Here is a 20,820-nt window from a genome sequence, read left to right on the forward strand (position 1 = left end):
GACGCGTCAAATAATCAACAATTCTTTCAACCACCAACCATTCTATTAAAATGAGGTCTTTTGGGACCGAAATTAGTGGAAATAGAAGGCCTAAAGCTGAACTATCACCTGAATCACGCGCGGCTATTTTATATGGCCTAGAGAATCAACAATCGCCTACACAACTTGCAAAGGAATTTGGCGTCAGTCGCAGCACTATTTATGCAACCAAAGAACGCTTCCAACACCATAAAACCCTGAAATCAAGGCCTTGAATGGGTAGACCCCAAAAGCTTAGTCCCTCTGCTAAGCGTTATATCTATCAGATGGTCCGCCGGAGCCCTTCTATGAGCTGGAAGGCCTTGGTTGCATACTCGCCTGGGGGGGTCTCCAAGTCAACTATTCAACGTGTTTTGAAGAGATATCACCTCAAGAAGTGGAAGAGCAAGAAAAGGATCCCTTTAAAGCCTGACACAGTCAAGAAACGCTATAAATTTGCGCGTACGTGGCTTGATTTTCCTCACTGGGAGGAAGTACTATTTTCTGATGAATGTTCCGTCCAAAGAAAGCCAAATAATTCCACCTAATTTGTCTTCTGATTCTCAAATGAGGCATACCGGCATGATCTAGTTAACTTAACAAATCATGGGAAGGATATTTCACAAATGATATGGGGCGCAATCTGGATTGGGGGCCGTACAAAGCTGGTGATCATGGATCGCGATGAATTGGCTCCCCGAGGGGGGTATTCTACCAATTCTTATCTAAAATGCCTTGAAGATGGCCTCCTTCCAATCTATGAACCTGGCCAGATCTTTCAGCAAGATAATGCCAAAATCCATACATCTTACCAGGCGCAGGAGTGGTTTGAATCTCATGGAATCTGGGTCATGGAATGGCCTCCGCATTCGCCTGATTTGAATCCAATTGAACACCTCTGGAACCTCCTAAAGAAGAAGCTTTTACAGCTCTATCCTAACCTCTTCTTAGGAGGCAGATCCAAGGTAGATTGGACCCGATTTCGCAAGGCTATTATAGAGGCATGGGATGCTATCCCTCAGGAGAAGATTAATAGTCTAATTCGCTCAATGCCACGTAGATTACGTGCAGTTTACCAGGCAAAGGGATGGTATACTAAATATTAATATCTACTATCCCCTAGTTTATTCTTATGTACTAGAATAGTATGGTGGTTGAGAAATATGGGATTGAAAATGGTCGGATTTTTCAATTTTTTAGAGTGTCCGGATACTTTTGACCCCTTAGTTTATGGTGCGGCCAACCTCCTACTTGCTGAACCCTGTATATTAAGTCTGTGGCAGTTGCTGGAGCTAAGCAATACCCTCCAGCAACCTTTTGCCCATAATTCTGAACGATAGAAACTTTCCTTATCGACGACCACGGTTGCTGGATAAATATCAGAAGCTCGTCGTCTCTACTGAATGGCCCCCTAGCAACTTACAGCTATGGCCCTATGGGTGATTGAATACGGTACATTTGGCCAATTCAGAAATACTTAGCAAAGACAGAAAATAATTCTCGTAGTCTGTTCTTGGACATCGAAATAATGATTTAACTAGAGCATGTAGATATATCTTGGACAGTTGTGAGCTTGAGCATTGGGGTGGGGTGGAATATGAAATACTCACCTACGACTGGTTGGTCTCAGTGGTTAATGTTACCTTACCTCACCTCTTACCTCCCGCAGGTACCTACGTAACTACCTATCTACCTAACGAGTCTTTGGCTCATCCCTTGACTAAGCGCCCTTGTTAATGCACCGGGATCTGGACCGAGGAGGTACTACCACGTCCCTCCTCCTTACATCAAAGGATCAAAACATATAACCGTGTCGGCCATGCTCACAAAATAATAGAATAATCGCCTGCGAGCATTTTGAGACGAGTCACGAGTGCTCTGATTTAACGTTCCAGATTGATGGTTTCTTACGGGTGCTGCCGCCTACGCCTCCTTGCAGACGAACCCTGAATATGTCGACCGTGCTCTGTCGTCAACATTATTCTGCCGGTGCTCGAAATATCGATTGTTACTGTGGGTCTAACTTAACTCAAGAACCCCTCACAAGGGCAGCTCCATGTGAAGGCATGGAAGCTGTGTTGCGTAGTGCTTTGTGACTCGGAATCGCTTTGAACGTGCGCAACAACTCGTGGGCTCTCTACCCAACGCACGACCATGGCCACACATTCGAGTCCGCTGGAATCACATCCACGATTTACAAATCCGTGGAAGGAGCAATCCGACAAATCATCACAGCAGATAGGAGAAGCTCCCGACGGGCGGATTGCGCATACACTGACTGCGTGTACCAGGTGCCGACAGGTATGTTCCTTTTCGTGAATTCATCATCTTTCATCTACCCCGCCCCGCCTCTCGAACTCCTCGTTCCTAAGCTAAGAGTTACCAAGCGAAAATCTAGGTGCGATCCAGGTATTCCAAGATGCTCCCCGTGCGAACGCAGTAACGCCAAATGCGTATACTACGATTCCGCCCGCAAGTGCACCATACCGAGAACATACATTATCTCCCTGCGTGAAAAGGCTCACATGTTAGAGAAAGAATTGGCCGATCTGGAGAAAGATATTCAACATGCTGCAGATGCCGAGCTCATGGTCCGAGAGGCGGGGCGCATTCGATTCAAAGAAAATGATGAGTCGAGGTACCTTGGGCCATCCAGCGGTATCGCAATTACTCGTTTGGTCATGGAGATGGCCAAGCAGAACACAGACTCAAAAAGCATCAAAGATGTTGTTCCTGAGTTCACAGCACAGGAGATCAAAGCAGCATTTGCGCTAGAAAGCTCTAAACCGACATCGAAAGTTTACCCCATGATCAGCTCAATCCCTCAGCCTAATTTACCCCCGCGTAATCTGACTTATCGACTGATTGATGTATTTGTAGTCAAGGGTGAGTTCTGCCCCTCTAAGTCGACGATTCCTGATGCATTTCGTCTGACCATATCTGCAGCGCAAGCGATGCTGCCGACCCTGCACGAGCCTTCTTTTCGCCAGGAGGTTGAACAGGTCTTCAATGGCTTTGATGACCCTTGCCTCAATTTCCAACTCCGCATGGTCATCGCCATCAGCATGCAAAAAATGAGCACCGAGTATGCAGGACTGGCTGACAGTTACTACTTGGCAGCACTGCCATATTTAGAGGCATCCCTTAGGCGAATGGATCTTAGGGCTCTGCAATGCCTCGTCCTCATAGCCCAATACTCTATGCTGACGCCCACAAGAACGGCTGCGTACTGGGTTGTCGGGATGGCGGTCAAACTCTGTCAAGACCTCGGCCTGAGCGAAGAAGCGACAGTTACCAAGTCGCCGGATGGGCGGCCATTGGACCCGTTGGAGGTTGACATGCGAAGACGGTTATTCTGGATTGTCACCTCGATGGAACTCGGCCTCGCGCATAGTCTTGGTCGGCCAAGTTGCTATTCCATCCCCCATGATTATATCAACGTCAAATTCTTCGAACTTGTGGACGATCGATACATCACAGCCGATGGAATTCTTCCAGGAGGCACACCAATCTTAGCCAAGTGCATAGCCATCCACTTTTTCAAGATGAGATTGCTACAGTTAGAGATACGGCGAACTCTGTATTTGAACAAGCGTGACACCCCTGCGAATGATCAAGACCCGTGGTTCTCGCAGATGCTAGCCAAGCTTGACCACTGGGTGGCTTCTTGTCCTAAGAACGATGGCGGTAGCGGATTGAGCGAAAAATGGTAAGAAGTAAAATCCCATCTTGTTGACTTTGCTGATCACCGACATTCTCCCAATAGGTTTCATGGCAGACGGAATACGATGATCGTCTTCATGTTCCGACCATCCCCTCAAGTTCCCGAACCCTCTGTTGAGGCTGCACGAAAATGCTATGAAGCGTCGGTGTTCAATGTTGCAATGCAACGAGAGCAAATCGCCACTAGGTCTGTTGATTTGACCTGGATTTTCACACAATCACTCTTTATGGCGCTCAATACCATTCTCTGGTCCCTATCGTACCCCGATATTCGAAGGGAGCATCCCATAGAGGAGGTCAGGGCTCATCTCGACGTCGCTTTGGAAGCGATGATGCTTGCTGCGGAGAGGTGGCCCGGGGTTGAGTCCGCTTTGCTGCTGTACAAAAATCTTGTGACTGCATGCCTCAAGGCTTATAATACTGATGAGTCGTTTGTCGTTCATTCGCCCTCTAACCATGCAACACCGTCGTCTACGCAGGACGTGATGACTCCGCCTTCCATTTCCAGCCCTTCTAGTACGACAACTTCATTCCGAGCTGGAAATCATTCAATTCATGACACTGTGTCAGTCGGCACTGTCTCAAGAGGACACTCCGCGGACCCGACTTTCCCATACTCACAAGCGTCTCCGGCTGCAGCCGTGAGAGCCGAGTCACAAAAGCCTCCATCCTACTCACATTGGGAGACTGAACCCCCTCCATTGCAACCGTCCGACTCGAATTCTACGCAGGCCTCATACACACCTCAGGGGTACACCGAGTCATCCACCGTATTCTCCGATGTCCCTTTCAATCCCACAACACCATTTAATTCATTTCCTTCAGTAGTTCCGGGGTTGCCCGGTTGGGATCCTAATTTCACTGTTGCCTCGACGACAGCGAGCCATTTGACCCACGTTGATGCTGCCGTTGACCCAATGCGCTGGATGGACACGATCGATGATCAATATTCTCAGTATTTCAATGGAGCTTATCCCATTCCACCATGGCGAGGAAGGACGCTCAGTCAGCAAGAGCAGATTGAGCTTATGGCATCATTGGAGGAAAATATCCCCGACGTCTCCGCACAACTTGTGAGAGAGTCGGCCACATTTTATCAGTCATGACCTTCGCGAAACTCCCTGTTGAAAATCATTCATCTCTGGTTTATTCGCGATATACATGTCTTCATTGTCTGCGAATCCACCTATACCCCATCCTGCTCTATTCAATATTCTGGAATAATGTGCTCGGCTTGGAGTTGGGGCAACCAAACTCACTTCAGATCAATGTCTTTACTATCCTAGATCAACGTACAACTGTTTGAAGGGAGAGAGGTTATATTGTATTTGGAACGGTTGGCCGCTGATTTGACGGGCATGGACTCTATTGAGCGATAGTGTATCGTTTCAAATCCATTATGATTAACATGGGCAATCCAGCGCTAGATCCAATCCAACACTTTTGAACGCTTGTAGCCAGATACCACATCCAAAGGTCAATTCTATCAGGCCTGCGGGCGCATGTTTATGAAAGCAGACAATAATACGGAAAAGTTCAGGACCCCCACATGACCTCTTAGATGCACTATGCGTGAAGCGATACAATCTTCGAGACATTCACTATCCCATTTTGAGTTCGGAACTCCGTAGGTTGAGTCCAGTTGATTGAACAATGAACCTGCGAGCATTGACTGAGAATTAAGCGTAAGATCTCGATGGCTGACATCTATGATCCATAAATAAGCGCTCGTCCGCTATCCGTGAGAGTTTGGCAGTGTCTACCTAGGAATTACGGCTGTACAAAGGTACCAAGCTTCTTGACAAAGGACGTACAAAGACTTCCAGTCAACCATCTACGGCGAATGCATACAGGCTTAATGTAATTCATCTGTCAAAATCAAAGAGAGGTTATTCTCAAATCACCAGGTCAAGATCTGAGGTTCAACATGTTTTGCCGTTCCCCGGCACCGAAGGTCTCTACACTCTGTACAGCGCATTACCCGAATAGGAAAGTAATTAATCCCGGCCCCCGAGTGCAAGCGCGAAAAGACACCCGATCACGTGTGCGCTCTTTGCCGTCATCCAACATCGCCAGTCGTTTCTCCTCCATTATTGAGGATCAAAGGGCATCACTATTCACCACCAACACCAAACATCGCCTTCCACTTCTTTCTTTTACCTCAACAAAATATTGATCCCTCGACTCTTCAGTTAGAGATCGTGTGATTTGATTGGAATGCGCGGCATTTAGACGGTCGTGGAACGTCCTACTTGAGCGAACCTCGACCGGCGTGATCACATTCCCCCCCCCCCCCTCTCAAAAGCCTTGATCTGCCCTGGCTTGCTACCCCCGTATCAAAGATCTTCTAGATAGGATCTTGTCACGGTTGGTCTCAGGGCTCAGGCTGCTTGGGCTTCTTGCCTGTCTCTTGTTCTGGATTTCTCATCTAGGATCCCCATGTCTGATTGCGCCTCATCAGCGTCATTCCGAGCAGGGCCTCCTTCACCATCATCTCCCGCTTCCGGGTCATTGAAAGAGAACCATCCGCCGTATATATCCTCTGAACATTTTCCACAGACTCCGACATCTCCTCCGTTGATGTCGGTAAGCGCTTCTAACTATGCCACCAATATCGCATCCTCCCAACCTCCCAGCCAGGCGACGTCACAACCTGCGAACCTTTCATCCCCTCCTTCCTCAGCTCCGATGTCTACGCAGACCTCACAACAGCCGACCCTAGGTGCAACGAATTCTTTTCCTACTCCGGCCAGCAGTGTGAGCGGCCACTTCATGGGACCGACTTCCGTCGAGGATTCAGAGCACGCGGGAACATCATTTGAGCATGTGCAAGCAGACTCAGGCCTGCATTCATCATCTACACAACAGTCAGAGCACAGACGGACCGATCACGATCGGGAGTTGGAAGGGCCAACTCCAGGGATAGATGTCCGCGATTTTGCAAGCGTGGGCGTCCCGCATACGCGCAGCGATACAGATGCCATGGATGTTGACAAGGACATCAACGCTTCCTCTAAATCCGATGGACTGAGCCTAGAGTCCCTGCAGCAGGATTTCTCTTCCGCATTCCATCTTTGCAAAAGCTGTAAGGATACCCCTGCTAACTTCTCTACACGACCATTCGTGCCGTTTCACAATGCACTATGTTCCATATCTTATTGAACTGAGATTTGTTAACACTGTGCTTTATGCAATCTACAGCCCATATTGCGACCGGCCCGGACCCAGCGCTAGATCTCATCTCACTTTACGGTCTAGGCCCGGTTGCGAAATCGGTTGCAAGGATGGATCCTGTCACGGGGGAGAAGATCAACAGGCTCAGGAAGTCTTATGAGGGCAAACTGAAGGGGCTGGGGCTCGCAGGGAGAAACAAACCCGTGAAGCACGACCCCTCTGCTCCTGGCGGGCTCCGACATCTGACCATGTGGCCCGAGGAGGAATGGCAGAACCAGAAGGTTTATGGAAAGGAAATTAAGGTCGCCGACATTGATTCCGCATTGCATAATCTTCAGATGAAGGCGATGCAGATGGAGCCGGGCACAGTTCCAAACAACGAATACTGGGAGGACGTCTTGGGTCACGAGAAGCCATCGAAACATGCGGGCCATGGGGACGGAAAGAAATCAGCTACACTTCCTAATACCGCCCGATCGCCTAGCCAAGCGAATGATACACCTCTTCCTACGGAGCCGGAACGCGCTCGCCCCAGTCGCGGGCGCAAGAGGCATTATGACGACAACAGCTTCGTCGGGTATGGCGAAGGCTACGCCGATGACGATGATGACACCGCATTCTACTCCAACAGTGAAGGAATTGGAAAGAAGAAACGAAAGAAGGTAAGATCACATGCCTTTTGGGATGGGTCGTGGACACGACTGATCGTTTTTCGTAAAGGAGCATGTTTCAAAGGTTTCGACTCCGCTGCCCGATAGAGGCGGTAGCTACGGCGTCGGTATGTTTGGCATTGGAGCGAGGTAACCGAACGAACCTTAAGATCTACGGCATGAAAAGCAATTTTCTATTTAATGTTTCTCTTCGTGAATAAGGCTCCGCGATGTTCCAGACCAGGAGGCGAGGCATTGACTATCCGTGGCATATGCATGAATATGCATGCGCTAGAGAGATATCGCTGTGGTCGGATATGAGGCCGATGACCTTGTCCTGGACCCATTTATTACTTCTCCGTACATTTTTTTTTTTTCTTTTTTTGCATTACGGTGCTGGATATACCCGGCTTTCACAATGGGACGGCGTTCGGTGGGGAGCAATAATCAGCTGCGGAAACGGATGCTCTTGCCGCTTTTGAATGTTCTCATTTCATTACCTTTTTCTTTTGTGTTTCAGCTTTTCTGCTGGATCTTCGATGCGTCAATTGTTGTTGAATTGTCCTTTTCCGTCGCCCAGGTGGATGACTTTTTGGTCAAGGCACATCAATCATGCTGGTGATAGGGCGGTACCCTTCTCTTTTTCTCTCTTGAAGGACACGGGTGAGGTTGTGTATTCTTTTTCGTCTTTTTCTGTCTACGGACAAATAGCTAGGGAGACTTCGCTGGCACAAAGATGCCGCCAATGTGATACAATATCTAGATGAATGCATATGAATGGTTTTGCCTGAAGCCTCTCTTTACTATAGTCGTCTTAAACTCACCCATCAGCGGGGCAAGATCGATCAATGTGCTATCAAGCGGGGCGGAGATGAGGACCAATCCCAAGGTCCCGATTATCTACAACTCTATTGCAGTGTGCTTACTTGGGGAATCTCCTACCTTCCTTCAATCTCTGTCAACGCATACCAATCCAAGCGAAATCATCATCGCGAGCAACAATCGCAAAACTCCAAACATGGCAACCCCCACCCCGAGCGACAAACTCACCAGAGCCCTCGCACTCATCGACGAAGCCCACGCGGAAGATCCCCGCCGCATCACCGTCGCCGACAATGGCACAGTCCCCTACGAGCTCCACTACGCCAACAAAATGACCACCTACCTGCACAAACGCACCGCCAGCCCCTCCGAGCCCCTCCAACTCGCCATCCGCGCCCAGCATCTCAAACGCTGGGAGGTGCCCCGCGACTCGTACCCCGCCACAAAAGCAGGCTACTACGCCTGGCGGACGTACCTCGCGAAACGGCAGGCCGAGCTCGCGGAGCGGATCTGTCTGGAGGCGGGGTTCTCGGAGGCCGAGGCGGGGAGGGTGGCGGCGTTGGTGCGGAAGGAGGATCTGCGGAAGGATGAGGAGACGCAGGTGCTGGAGGATGTGGCTTGTCTTGTGTTTTTGGATGATCAGTTTGAGGAGTTTGGGAGGGGGCATGATGAGGAGAAGATTCTGGGGATTCTGAGGAAGACATGGGGGAAGATGTCGGAGCGGGGGCATGAGTTGGCGTTGGAGATTGAGATGTCGGACAGGGCGAGGGGGTTGGTTGAGAAGGCTTTGAGTGGGTGATGGGTTTGCGTCTAGTAGAAGTAAATGTCGAAGATACCCTGGTCTAGGTATGTTTGTGATTTGAGGAAAGTTGTATAGAGTCAAGTATCGTACATGTCATCATAAAATTAAGTGTCAGTCCCAGTCCCTGTCCCAAACGCCGCGCTCGGTCTATATGACCCTGGACTTTTGATGTATAACAAAAGTCAGAGTCTGTGGTATCATGAAATCAAGCAGAACCATGGTCGATCAATCGCACAAGCGCAATAGCAGCACCGGCCGCTACGCCTCCAACAAAGCACATCTGCACGCCACCCTTGATACCCGCAATGATGTTGTCCCTACCGCTCCATCCCCGAACGACACAGGTTTTGATGTACCCAAACGCAAGCAGCGTTACAGCCATGACGCCAATACTCCAGTACAGCGCCACGATAACCTGGTCGACCATGAAGTAGGGTATGAGCGGGATGAACCCTCCAACGAAATACCCCAGAGCGAGTGTGATGGCTGAGATCCAAGCCTGGTTGCAATCAGGCTGGGATTCCTTGTGATGGAACGAGATGAGGAAGTCAAGGAGACGATCGTGCGACGCATGCAACGACGCGTTGATCTGCGAGATGGCGGCTTCCGGTAGACCGTAAGCGGAGAATGTATCGTGGACGATGGTGCTGGTCTCGACAGAGGAAGTCTCAATCAACTCTTTTGTTTCGCGGACAGTCGCTTGATACGACTCTCTGTATGCTGTTAGTCCACAACCATATTACAACAAGGACGTGAGCGGGAAAACGCACGCTTCACTCTTGGCCCCGACGTATCCACCCAAACCCATGGAGATGGCACCGGCTGCCAGCTCGGCAAGTCCACCCAGTACGACGACCTTAGTATTTCCCAGCGCAGAGAGACCAGCACTCAGCGCAAAGGGGACAGTGAGGCCATCGGATAGACCCAGGATGGCATCCGAGACGATGCGCGGGTTGATGCGTGATCGGGGAGTAGAGGAACTTGATGAAACAGAGTCGGAGTCGGGTCGAGATGTGTGGAAGGTACGATAGGATCTTTGAGCTTCGAGGTCTTGGTCCGCATCGCTACCCAGAGTGTCGGAATCACTTGCTGATAAAAGAGGCTTGCCTGTTGCCTGGTTAGCGTAGTGTATGCTTCGGTAAATAGCCGCGTTCAACGAACCATAGGTATCTGATCGGCGTTGTTTTCCTTTAGTCGGAAAAAGCCTTTGTTTAAGAAATAAAAGCGCCATTTCAGGAGATGATTTATGAGCTCGACAGGATAATGGGTTCGAGGCTCTGAAGCCCCAAAAGGACCAAAATAGGAAGAAGAGAAATATACAGTATTGCAGGCAAGCAGTGGCACTGACGTCAGAGTCAGCAGGCGATTCAGACAGACGCGAGTTGACTGTGAGATGAAATGATAGCCACAAGTCACAGCAGAGGACTAATATGCTTGACCCGTCCAGTCTCAAATATCCCTAGACTCTTATAAGGTATTCAAATTTGTGTGTAGTGTCTCTTGCTGATACATCAAGGGGGTTCTAGGTTCGTGGCAATCCGCCAATCAACGCATCCGTAATTGTCAGCATTCGCAGATCTGGATCGTATCTCCCGCAGCTGGTGGTCTGTGTTATGATAATCCGCAAAATCTCATTGGCGAGTGGCGCAAGGAGATGACCTTTGCAGCGTCTAGGACTGGCTGATTGTGTCTTGGCGATTTCAGGCTGCATAAAATGCGCTCTCGAGGACCATCCTTCATATCTAGTGGCAGCGGCCTCGATCAACCTTGCGGGTTCGGATATTGCAGTCTTTATGATTGGACGAGAGTACGGACTAATGTTACCTAGGGCTGCCCTTGCCCCCAGTCCAAGCTGTGGAAGTCATTGCCGCTGATAATGAAGCATTACAATTGCGTTGAAGTAGGACTGTCACAGGAATGATGGCGGAATGCCGATGGTTTTCTTGGTAGTCCGTCGCAACGGTTAATCTGACATTAAGGTATTATTTTCAAGAACTAAACATCATAATTATCACTAAACATTCCAACCAGTTCAATATCATCGATAACGAAGCAGAAGTATTGTCGACCAGTCAACTCTGTACGTTGATCAACCTACAGAGCCAGGGCAAGACCAAGGATACCAGCAGCACCCGCAATGCTAGCCGCAATGGCACCAGTGGCAGCAGGAGCAGCGCCTTGCGAGCTGGTGCTCGACGCAGAGCCCTGAGAACCAGATCCGCTGGATCCAGACCCAGAGCCCGATTTGCCGGTGGCCGTTGCTGCGGCACCAGTCATGGAAGCATAGTTGGTCGAGATCCACTGCTTGACGCTGTTAGGCAGATTGCTGTACCAGGCAGGGTAGTGACCCTGTTGGATATCGTGGATAAGGGATGAGCGAGCGCTGGGATTGGCCAGCTCAGACAGGTATGAGGAAGGAACAGCAGTGATGAGCACAGAGGCAATGGACGGAGGAGGCATGCCGTCGTAGGTGAAAGCGGCGGTTGGCATGGAGGAGCCGAGACCTCCCTGGTCAGTCGGAACGCCGCCCATCTTGGTGTTTGTAGGAGCGTTGCCAACGGCGGTATTGGTTGGGTAACCGCCAAAGTCGGTGTTGGTCAGGTATTGCTCGTAGTCGGTGTTGGTCAAGTATTTGTCCCAGTTGTTGGTGTCGGCCCTGTTGCCGCAAGATCGGTTAGTATCGTTCAGCTTACTTGCTTCTGGGGATATACTGACAAGCTGTTCAGATCGTTCATGAGGCTCGAGTAGTAATCATACTGTCTCTTGCCAAAATCTTCTGGGGAAGCTTCGGGAGCGGCTTCAGGAGCAGCCTCCGGCCTGGCCTCTGGTGCAGCCAGGGCAGTGGCAGTCAAAAGGAGCAAGGAAAGGGTCTTGTACTGCATGGTGGAAGCCGAAAGACTGTCGTGCTGAAGGTAAGGACAGTGTGTGATCGATTTGTATTCGACGGACTACAGGAATATGCCCTCTGGAAGATGACAATAACCTTAAATGAAAGAAGTTTGGAGGAAACGTGAAGAATACTCAAGTTTGCGCACGTCGATTCAACATCATCTACTGGCGATACGAGACTTTATACTGCCCATGGCCATTAAAGTTATATTATTAGAATCGAATGCGGCTGGAAACGATTTCCAGGCCCATGCAAATAAATTGCTGCTTCAGGCCTCTCAGACGAAGGACTCCCAACGAGGAGCCTATCATCGCGCACTAGGACGGTCATTGTAGGCCTTCGCCTGACTATCGATGGAGAAAAAGAGTCTAAGATGGCTCCTACGGAGTCGAACCGATATCCCAATCTGGAATCGAAGTAGTCAAACCCTGAATCTATTTGAGAATGGAGTCCTGAAAGGGGGAGCGGCAGCAAATGAACGGGTAGGGGTCCTGAAGGAAAGACTTCGCGTGGATGATCAGATCCCAAAACGGATCTTGAGGCTCGTATAGACGGAACTTTAGGACGAGATGATCTGACGCCAAAATACGATTTTTGCTTGGCAGGGACCTCCCGCTCTAATCACATCGCAAGGAAGAGTAGAATACGAGGCTCCATTTAAGCAAAGTTCAACTTCAATCAAACTAGATTCTCAACTTTGATACACCTGAAAAACCCTGAGAGCTCCTTGATAGGGTGCTTAATCACGTTCGTGAGTTGTCACCAGGCACCAGTCACATCTGGGGGTGAATACTGAAAAGACTCGTTGATTAGTTGACATCTGCCTGCGTTTCTTTTTTTGTGGCTTGGAGGATCCCGCTCATATTGCTCTCAAACATGACTCGACAAGTCATCGGAGCCTCAGATCAAGAGTGTAATGCCTCCACTTTTGCAGGACCACATAGCCTCATAATTTTTACCAGGGTTCACCTTGAAATGGCTCGTTCCTCAATCTCGGTGCGTCGCTGTCCCAGGACCACAGAAAGGTAAAGGTAACTTGGAAGTTTTGGTGTTCCTTACACTCCCGCTTACCGACCAATCATGCCGCCGGAAGCCCTACTTCTGAAAGGCATATAAACCATTTCAATTTCTACTCTAGTGCCTTCGGGCATTTGGTCAATTTGAAACGATACAGAGAAGATTAGCATGGCCCCTGCACTAAGGATGACACGCTCAATCAAAGAGAAGCTACCAGTTTTTTTTTCTACACTTACAGACCTCGTTTGCAGGTAGGAGTGTCAGCCGTCTTGCTGGAGCATCGCGAGTACGTCCGTTCGAAACGGACTGGCTTCGCTCTTTTCTTTTTTTTCTTACAATGTCAACTTTTAACAGTTGCTACCTACAAGCTACGACTCAACGCCACGCTCTGCCGAGACCATGAGGATCATTTTAGCACGCGAACGACTCGTCTATAATATGCATTCTTATTCAGGGAACTATAAATACACGAAGAGGAGATTCGTGTCAGCATCGCCATATGGTTCAAGCACCACCCTCTCTCTTCGCATATTCCTCTTCCATACGCTGCTCGTACATCCTATCGGCCTCCTCCTTGCTCATGGCACGATCGCTCTCCGCGTTCTGCAGGACATCCGAGTTCAGGGCGGACGAATACTCCGGCGACGTGACCGTGCCGCCGGTGCCTGTACCAAAGACTCGTCCGCTGGCGTTGCCTTCTCTTGTGGATAGCGCTTCTAATGATGCATAACCGGCGGAGCCAGTAGGTCGATTTCCAGTTGATGGCTGCTTGCCTTCATTAGAGGGAGGATTTTGGTGAGGCATCTTGGGTTTGTGGAGATTGTTTCGCGGTATAGGTAGTCACAAACAGGAGGAAGTAGTAGTTTAGAGGATTGTAGTCTGTACGTGTGTGATGATGGACTCAGTAAATAGCTGACAACGATGTGTTTATGTATTCCGTGGTGGATACTGACTGACGGCTGTGGCGACCAACGTCACTCTCTACACTGCTGTGGCTGAGATTTTCTACTCACACGCCACTGTTGTGGCGCAGACTGTTTTCCAAAGCCAAAGCCAAAAAAAAAAAAAAACCGCGAGATCAGAGGGTTACCATCCCAAATAATTCTACTTCGTAGCACGGACTACTTCAAATCAGAGTAAGCATTTGAAAATGGCGTCTTCATTGATCACATAACCTCCAGTGTAGATATATACAAGCAACTGTGTATAAACTTCTTCTGACAAGCAAACCACTCCCTCCTCCAGGAGACAAGCGACTTGCACACAGCCAGAAAACTACATTATATTACTCCGCAGTCCATAAGAGGATGCAACATATCAGACCTCTTCTCCACCCTCGAGCCACTGGCCCAAGAACTGATGAAAAGGAAAGTATGATATCCACGAGGTGGAAAGTGCCAAAGAATACGCCTGTCAATGACCCGAAGGCCGTTGAACGGATTGTTCCGCCGCGCTGTGCAATGCAGGGACCAATCCGTGGTGGACCGCCTTCTTGATCGCAGCCACCCAAACAAGGTAAGTATGAAGAAAAGAAAGAAGAAAAAGATAAAAGGATGGGGGGTGGACGAGTCTTATATATGTTGTGGTGGGGAATGTCAAACGCCGCTAGCTGCAAGCGAGGTGCTTTTGGAGCGCTCTGATTCGCCACTAGTTTGAGAGGCTGGACCGTGGTCAATATCGCAGACTACAACAAATCACATGATATGCTCGACAACAGTACATTTACCATTGTGGTATGACGACTCGGTTTGATTAAGTATTGGGAAAGGTTTACTGCGATATAGCGCATAGATGACCGCGAAGTATAATTCGATCCATGCATTAGAGACGGCACTCGAGCAGTCATAGCTACCCCGAGTAATATATGCACATGCATGACTAGAAGACCTGAATAGCTACAAGATAAGCGACATGCTGTGACGTGCGGCTATCAAAGCCATAGTATGACAGCCTCAAAATCCATGCAGGCTCTCCAATATCCTACTAGCAGTAGTACTCTCCTACTCCGCACTCAGAGCGAGGCATGCGTCGACGGCCAGACCAACCCTGCGGCAACAGCGTCAGCAATGCTTCTCTGCCTTATATCATAGAAAAACTAACCTTCCTTCTTTCATCTTGACCACATCGTCAATGACGTCGCGATCAAGATTCGGAAACATGTTCGACAGCGTCTCCACCACGTTATTGTGTTCAGCCCGCTGAATCCTTCGCGCCTCCGCATCCTCGGCGCTAGCTTGACGTGCAGCAGCATCTTGCGCATCCAGTACCCTGGCCAACTGCGGCTGTGCCGCATTACGGGGCCCCTCACTACTGCTACGGGGCGGCTGATATACGTTAGGGGACAGTCGCGGTGGTGCCCCCGGCTGCGGGGTGCCGGCAGGCTGTATTGGCCGCTCGTGTGGCGAATCTGGCTCGTCCGAAAACATCCTTCCGATTGTTGATAGTGGTTTCTGAATAGTCCGCAATAGTCCTGCTACTGGTGCGCTCTCCTCGTCACTCGTTTGCGGCGCCTCTCTCCGCGCCGCAGGTCTTTGTGTATCGGTTGAAACCCGCGATGGAGCTTGAGAGCTTTCCGGCGTAGGACGCTCTGCTCTTTTCGGCTCGAAAGACTCGGAGTCGCGATTCTGCTCGGCAATAGCAGACACGGCAGCCTCGACGTTACGCTCAAACTCCTCATCACTCACTGTCAGGCTTGTCCGATCCAGGGTCTCGATAAATTGAATAGCACCTGACTGTTTATGAAATCAGCTACGTTTCCTATATTATCAGGGCAAATAATGTTTGATTGACATACCAGTGAAGATAGGTAGTACCCCGCTTCTCCTCCTAACTTATCTTGATTTCGGAAGCGAAGAATGTACTGGATATTGGAAACCAGATGCTCAGGGCGAGCTTGTAGCACGACGTAGATTAGAAGGGGAACGAATGAATCTGCTGATGTGTCGGCTTGTTTTGAATTTTTCAGCAGCCCTGCAAGAGAAATCGGCATCAGCCCTGTACTTTACATGCTCAGGGACTACTCATTCTGCTGCCTCACCGAAGATAACTTTGCAACAATTCAATATGCAAATCACTTTATCACGTGGTGCACGGTAGCCGTTGATCTTCAGAAGCTCTACGCTCAGTGTCAGAGACAATCACAGCATAAACGGACATCGAGACTTACCCTGCTGTGCTAGGTTCAAAAACCGACGGCCGTGAGCGCCCACAGGCGGTATGTCAAGATGCTGCTCTTTCACCCAACCGTAAATCCGCATCTTCTGCGCCAATACATCATCGCGTTCGACATCTTCCTGGTGCTGACCACGCCTCCATGGCCCATGAAGTCGTTCCATTTCTCTTCGTCTGCTTCTGCTTGCACTTCTTGGGATTGAGGGAGGAGCCGGTATAGCAGGTGAGAAGGTCTGCGAATACAATCGATTCATGACCAGCTTCTCCATACCCTCCTTCGCGTTATCGAATTCGCTGTCGGAAACATCCCTCCAGACCTCACACATGGCCATCTTATTCGTAATGAAGGTCAAGAAGTCGCTAATGATCTTCACTTGCTCATGTACCATCCACTGTCTTTTGCCAAACTCATTAAGGAATGAGCGGAGAAACTTGGCCACTGGATCCGCAGTGCGGTGCCTGAGCTGTTCCAGAAAACGATGGAAATCGAACGGTTGATCGGGCTCAGGTTCCGGCGGAGGTGGAGGGACAGTCGACGTAGAAGATCGTCGAGTCAGTGCTGGATGGTCTTCGGAAGCTCTACGTGCGCTCTTCGAAATAGGAGCAGGTGGCTTCTCGACAGCCGAAGGTGGTATCCCTGCATTCACCTGAGGGCCTCCCTCTGCTGACTTTGAAAGACTCGAATGACGCGGCGGAAAATGCCCCTGGCCTCCAAGAAATTGCTCAGCCAGCTCCAAACGAGGAGACATCAACTGCTCCTGGCTGCCCCTGCGTTCAGGGTCCTGAAACTGACCCATGATGTTCTGAATCTCGGATTCAGAGTCATCCACTCGAGTACCTTCCATCCCAGCGTCCTGTTTATCTTCCTTCTCTCCGTCACCCGGTACATCCGGTAGCTCTTTCTCGCTCAATTCAGAAGTCGCATTCACGGACGTCTGCAGGGGCGGTGCAAGTTGGGATTTCGTACTAAGATAGGATTCGTCTTTTTCTGGGAGAGGCGGTGGCACATCGCTGTCTACTAATGAGCCGGTTTCTGTTGTATTCGTCGAGACCGACAATCCTTCCATACGCGCTGACAAAGCCTCCTGGGGTTCGGGTGTTGATTTTGAGGAATCTGGAGCGGATTTCTCAGACGTCATGTTCGGCGAGTCAAACGCAGAGGTTGGTGAGCCATCTTGATGTATCTCCTTCGTTTCGCCCAACTGGTCGCCCTGTGTTGCTGAGGGATCATTATGCGCCGACACTGATGATACGGTACCTGAGGATTTCGTTTGCTGTTGATTGGATTTTATTTGATCGTGAATATCCCACTGAGAGTCCGGTCGTCCATCCGGAGCCGGGGTCGTAGGAATCGCTTGTTCAGACATAAGCAATCTGCATGCACGCCGACGGTCAATGTAGAAGCTCGGTGGGGGACGGAGATTCAGACGAGGTCACGGATCATTATGAGGAATATCCAGCACACAGCGGTCAGGCCCAAAAGCAGCAAGGAAAAATCATTCAAACAACAATGGGATATTACAAAATAGATAGCAAATGTCTATTTAACCTAGGAGAGGGCATGAAACAACGTCGATCGAACCCATGTTAGGCTGCTTAGGCAGCGTGGAGTATTTGGTTATCACCACCCGCCACGAAGCTATGTGGATCATCGTTGCCCCGAGATCCGGCCACTGAGGAACCCATAACACCGAGGTTGACTATTCTTCAATCTATCCTTTTTGGTTCCCTGATCGCCGGAACCAGGATTTTTGCTGTATTGTATTTGCAGCCACTGTGCTGCAATGTGTGGCATTTATTTCTCATTGAGCACTAATGGGTCAGTGCTCCCAAATGAGGAGACTTGCAATCTACTGCGCAACCGGGGACCCGACAGCTACCAAGTACATACAAGACAACAGGAATTGTCTTTGAGTCATACGGGCCAGACAAAGGTGACTGTCACTCTCACATTCATCTCCACGGTGCTTTCATTGAGAGGAGATCATGTCTATGCTCAACCACTCGTGGATTCGCCCACGCAATCCGTGCTCTGCTGGAATGGCGAGGCCTGGAAGATAGCTGGCGAACCTATCCAAGATAACGATACAGAGTCCATTTTCCAGTCGTTCCTGCGCGCTACCCATTCGTCGTTGGACGCTGTTGATCATGAAGATCCCGTACAGAAAATTGCGGGTGTCATAAGTAACATTACAGGTCCCTTTTCCTTTGTTTTCTATGATGCAGTGAACTCGAGGCTATATTTCAGTAGGGACTGCCTCGGACGACGGTCCTTGTTGCAAGGTCTAGGTGAATCTGGAAATCTGAGAATTTGCAGTGTCTGCGATAGTTCCTCGTCATCACATTTCGAAGAAGTTGACACAGATGGCGTGCATTTTATTGACTTTGAACAAGACGTACTGCACAATGCTCTTGTATCAGGTGCCATTAACTTCAATCCTGACGCCATCCAAACACTTCGCTGGGAGCATAAAGATGCAACTACCAGCTGCCTGGTATATACGCTTTCTCCTCGATCAACACAATCGCTGACAAAACGGACAGAAAAGTCCAATATCACAAATGAACGAATCTATTCCGACTGGGACGCCCCCGCCCTTGACGATCGACTCTTGTCCCATCCAAGAGCTTGAGCGAAAACTTCGTCAATCTTTACACCTTAGAATTCAAAATGTACCCGAACCACCATCCATTACTATAAGTGATGTGAAAGTCGCCGTTTTGTTCTCTGGTGGCCTGGATTGCACTCTACTTGCCAGACTATCCCATGACATACTTCTCAAAAATGAGACCATTGATCTTCTCAACGTTGCTTTCGAGAACCCGCGAGTCGCTGCCGCAGCTGCTGGCAAGGAAGGTGGCAAATCATCAGTCTACGAAAGTTGTCCAGATCGCATTACGGGTCGCGCAGCATTCGCAGAACTCCAGAGAGTCTGCCCAGACCGCAACTGGCGCTTCGTCGCGATAGACATACCCTACACTGAGACTGTCGCACACCGTGATATGGTGAAGCGCTTGATGAGGCCTCACAATACAGAGATGGACCTGTCCATCGCGTGCGCGCTGTACTTTGCTTCTCGCGCGCGAGGCACGGCGCTCAATAGTCAGGATTCCTCGTGTGAACCGACCCAGTACACAAGCCCAGCGAGAGTACTTCTCTCCGGCCTGGGAGCAGATGAACTGTTTGCGGGCTACGCGCGGCACGGAGTAGCGTTCGCCCGCAACGGTTTCAGAGGTCTCATTGATGAGATCCACCTGGACATCAGTCGTCTCGGCAAGCGCAATCTCGGCCGCGATGATCGGATCCTCTCAAACTGGGGTCGCGAGGCGCGATACCCGTTCTTAGACGAAGACTTCGTATCTTACGTGCTCGAAGCCCCCGTATGGGAAAAATGTGGCTTCGGCGTCCCAGACCCATCAGAAACTACCGGTGTGGATTATACCGGCATCGACCCAGAGAAGAAAGCGCTCCGCCTCCTGGCCCTCAAGCTGGGCATGGCAACCGTCGCTCGGGAAAAGAAACGAGCAATCCAATTCGGCTCCAGGACAGCAAAGATGGAAAATGGTAGAACCAAGGGAACCGATGCACTGAGCTGAATACAACAGTCCTATCCTCGACCACACCATTTACCAATCCCATGTAATCCCTGCGCATGATATGGCCAGCTGTGATGACAAAACACTGATCAGATACTTCCGAGACCGCCTCTTCCGTCCCTTCGCTCGCCCTCTCATTGCCCATCATCCCCTTGTCGTGCAATCTACCATATAGAGCAGACTCTCCCTCTCTACCGCTCGTTTCATCGCAAGCCACTCATTCCGAGATGTAATCCTCCCGCTGTGGGCTGGATTATATGTTTGGTTGGGCGTGTTTATGAGAGACGAGATTGGAAGACCGGGTATTGGTGTCACTGTGTTCCTTGTGGTACGTCAGGGTATGGATGGTGCGGCTCTGACAGGTTCCCGAGAATCAAGAGGTTTTGAGTCGATGACGGGTTAAAAAGGCAAGTCTGAGCTGAGTCGAGCAGGATCAATTATACTCATTCATCCCCCGTAGTTTGAAGAGATTCTGCAATCCGTAGGCGTAAATACAACCACTTTCGGTATTATCATTCTTCACCGAGTAGATGCTCGCAGGCCGAAGCTGGAAGTGATCTGAGCTCTACAGGCGAGATACAGCTACACTGGAAAAAGAGTAGAGAGCGACATAGTTAAGTTCAATTTAGTAAAGACAGTCTCTGGTTAAACGCAGGACATGTTGAAACAGACAAGAGCCACGTCAGACAAAACTCGCATCGATGGAATTGAGCGACTGACAGGCAAGAGCAAAGCAAAAGTATTAATTGGCCACGAGTCAATCCTGCTTGACAGGAGACATCAGAACCGACCATCAGTACAAGAAACACAAAGAAAGAGAAACAGCACCCTAGGTAAGGATCAGGATGACTGTAAGAAGCAGGCCAGGCGAAGAGTACCCGAAAAGATAGAAATAAGATGGTGTTTCAATGCCCACCATTCAAGGCATTAAGTAAAGAAAACTTTTATCCTGCCAG

General features: G+C 49.7%; 8 protein-coding genes across 8 annotated transcripts; 4 read left to right on the forward strand and 4 right to left on the reverse strand.

The window, feature by feature from the left end:
- Positions 1 to 2,172: 2,172 nt before the first annotated feature.
- Positions 2,173 to 4,847, forward strand: Aspvir_007183 (putative C6 transcription factor; the record flags this gene model as incomplete). The annotated part of the gene is made up of 4 exons (XM_043270365.1): positions 2,173 to 2,319; positions 2,406 to 2,904; positions 2,965 to 3,727; positions 3,785 to 4,847. 4 exons carry the CDS (start codon positions 2,173 to 2,175, stop codon positions 4,845 to 4,847), a joined length of 2,472 nt encoding a protein of 823 aa, XP_043126300.1.
- Positions 4,848 to 6,321: 1,474 nt separating this feature from the next.
- Aspvir_007184 (uncharacterized protein) lies at positions 6,322 to 7,719 on the forward strand (the record flags this gene model as incomplete). The annotated part of the gene is made up of 3 exons (XM_043270366.1): positions 6,322 to 6,826; positions 6,943 to 7,577; positions 7,636 to 7,719. The coding sequence occupies 3 exons, from the start codon at positions 6,322 to 6,324 to the stop codon at positions 7,717 to 7,719; spliced, it is 1,224 nt and encodes a 407-aa protein (XP_043126301.1).
- An 864-nt stretch (positions 7,720 to 8,583) lies between these two features.
- Aspvir_007185 (DUF4202 domain-containing protein) lies at positions 8,584 to 9,186 on the forward strand (the record flags this gene model as incomplete). Its single annotated transcript, XM_043270367.1, has 1 exon — positions 8,584 to 9,186. One exon carries the CDS (start codon positions 8,584 to 8,586, stop codon positions 9,184 to 9,186), a length of 603 nt encoding a protein of 200 aa, XP_043126302.1.
- A 208-nt stretch (positions 9,187 to 9,394) lies between these two features.
- Positions 9,395 to 10,420, reverse strand: Aspvir_007186 (VIT1/CCC1 transporter family protein; the record flags this gene model as incomplete). The annotated part of the gene is made up of 3 exons (XM_043270368.1): positions 9,395 to 9,902; positions 9,960 to 10,296; positions 10,351 to 10,420. 3 exons carry the CDS (start codon positions 10,418 to 10,420, stop codon positions 9,395 to 9,397), a joined length of 915 nt encoding a protein of 304 aa, XP_043126303.1.
- An 863-nt stretch (positions 10,421 to 11,283) lies between these two features.
- Aspvir_007187 (uncharacterized protein) lies at positions 11,284 to 12,071 on the reverse strand (the record flags this gene model as incomplete). Its single annotated transcript, XM_043270369.1, has 2 exons — positions 11,284 to 11,845; positions 11,905 to 12,071. The coding sequence occupies 2 exons, from the start codon at positions 12,069 to 12,071 to the stop codon at positions 11,284 to 11,286; spliced, it is 729 nt and encodes a 242-aa protein (XP_043126304.1).
- A 1,529-nt stretch (positions 12,072 to 13,600) lies between these two features.
- On the reverse strand, positions 13,601 to 13,900 carry Aspvir_007188 (uncharacterized protein; the record flags this gene model as incomplete). The annotated part of the gene is made up of 1 exon (XM_043270370.1): positions 13,601 to 13,900. The coding sequence occupies one exon, from the start codon at positions 13,898 to 13,900 to the stop codon at positions 13,601 to 13,603; it is 300 nt and encodes a 99-aa protein (XP_043126305.1).
- Positions 13,901 to 15,096: 1,196 nt separating this feature from the next.
- Aspvir_007189 (guanine nucleotide exchange factor VPS9) lies at positions 15,097 to 17,634 on the reverse strand (the record flags this gene model as incomplete). Its single annotated transcript, XM_043270371.1, has 5 exons — positions 15,097 to 15,142; positions 15,197 to 15,828; positions 15,891 to 16,066; positions 16,134 to 16,211; positions 16,263 to 17,634. The coding sequence occupies 5 exons, from the start codon at positions 17,632 to 17,634 to the stop codon at positions 15,097 to 15,099; spliced, it is 2,304 nt and encodes a 767-aa protein (XP_043126306.1).
- Positions 17,635 to 18,051: 417 nt separating this feature from the next.
- On the forward strand, positions 18,052 to 19,864 carry Aspvir_007190 (asparagine synthetase domain-containing protein; the record flags this gene model as incomplete). The annotated part of the gene is made up of 2 exons (XM_043270372.1): positions 18,052 to 18,762; positions 18,812 to 19,864. 2 exons carry the CDS (start codon positions 18,052 to 18,054, stop codon positions 19,862 to 19,864), a joined length of 1,764 nt encoding a protein of 587 aa, XP_043126307.1.
- Between the last annotated feature and the right edge of the window lie 956 nt (positions 19,865 to 20,820).

This window comes from Aspergillus viridinutans (genome assembly GCF_018404265.1).
Source record: "Aspergillus viridinutans IFM 47045 DNA, scaffold_5, whole genome shotgun sequence".
In the NCBI taxonomy this organism is placed as follows: Eukaryota; Fungi; Ascomycota; class Eurotiomycetes; order Eurotiales; family Aspergillaceae; genus Aspergillus; species Aspergillus viridinutans.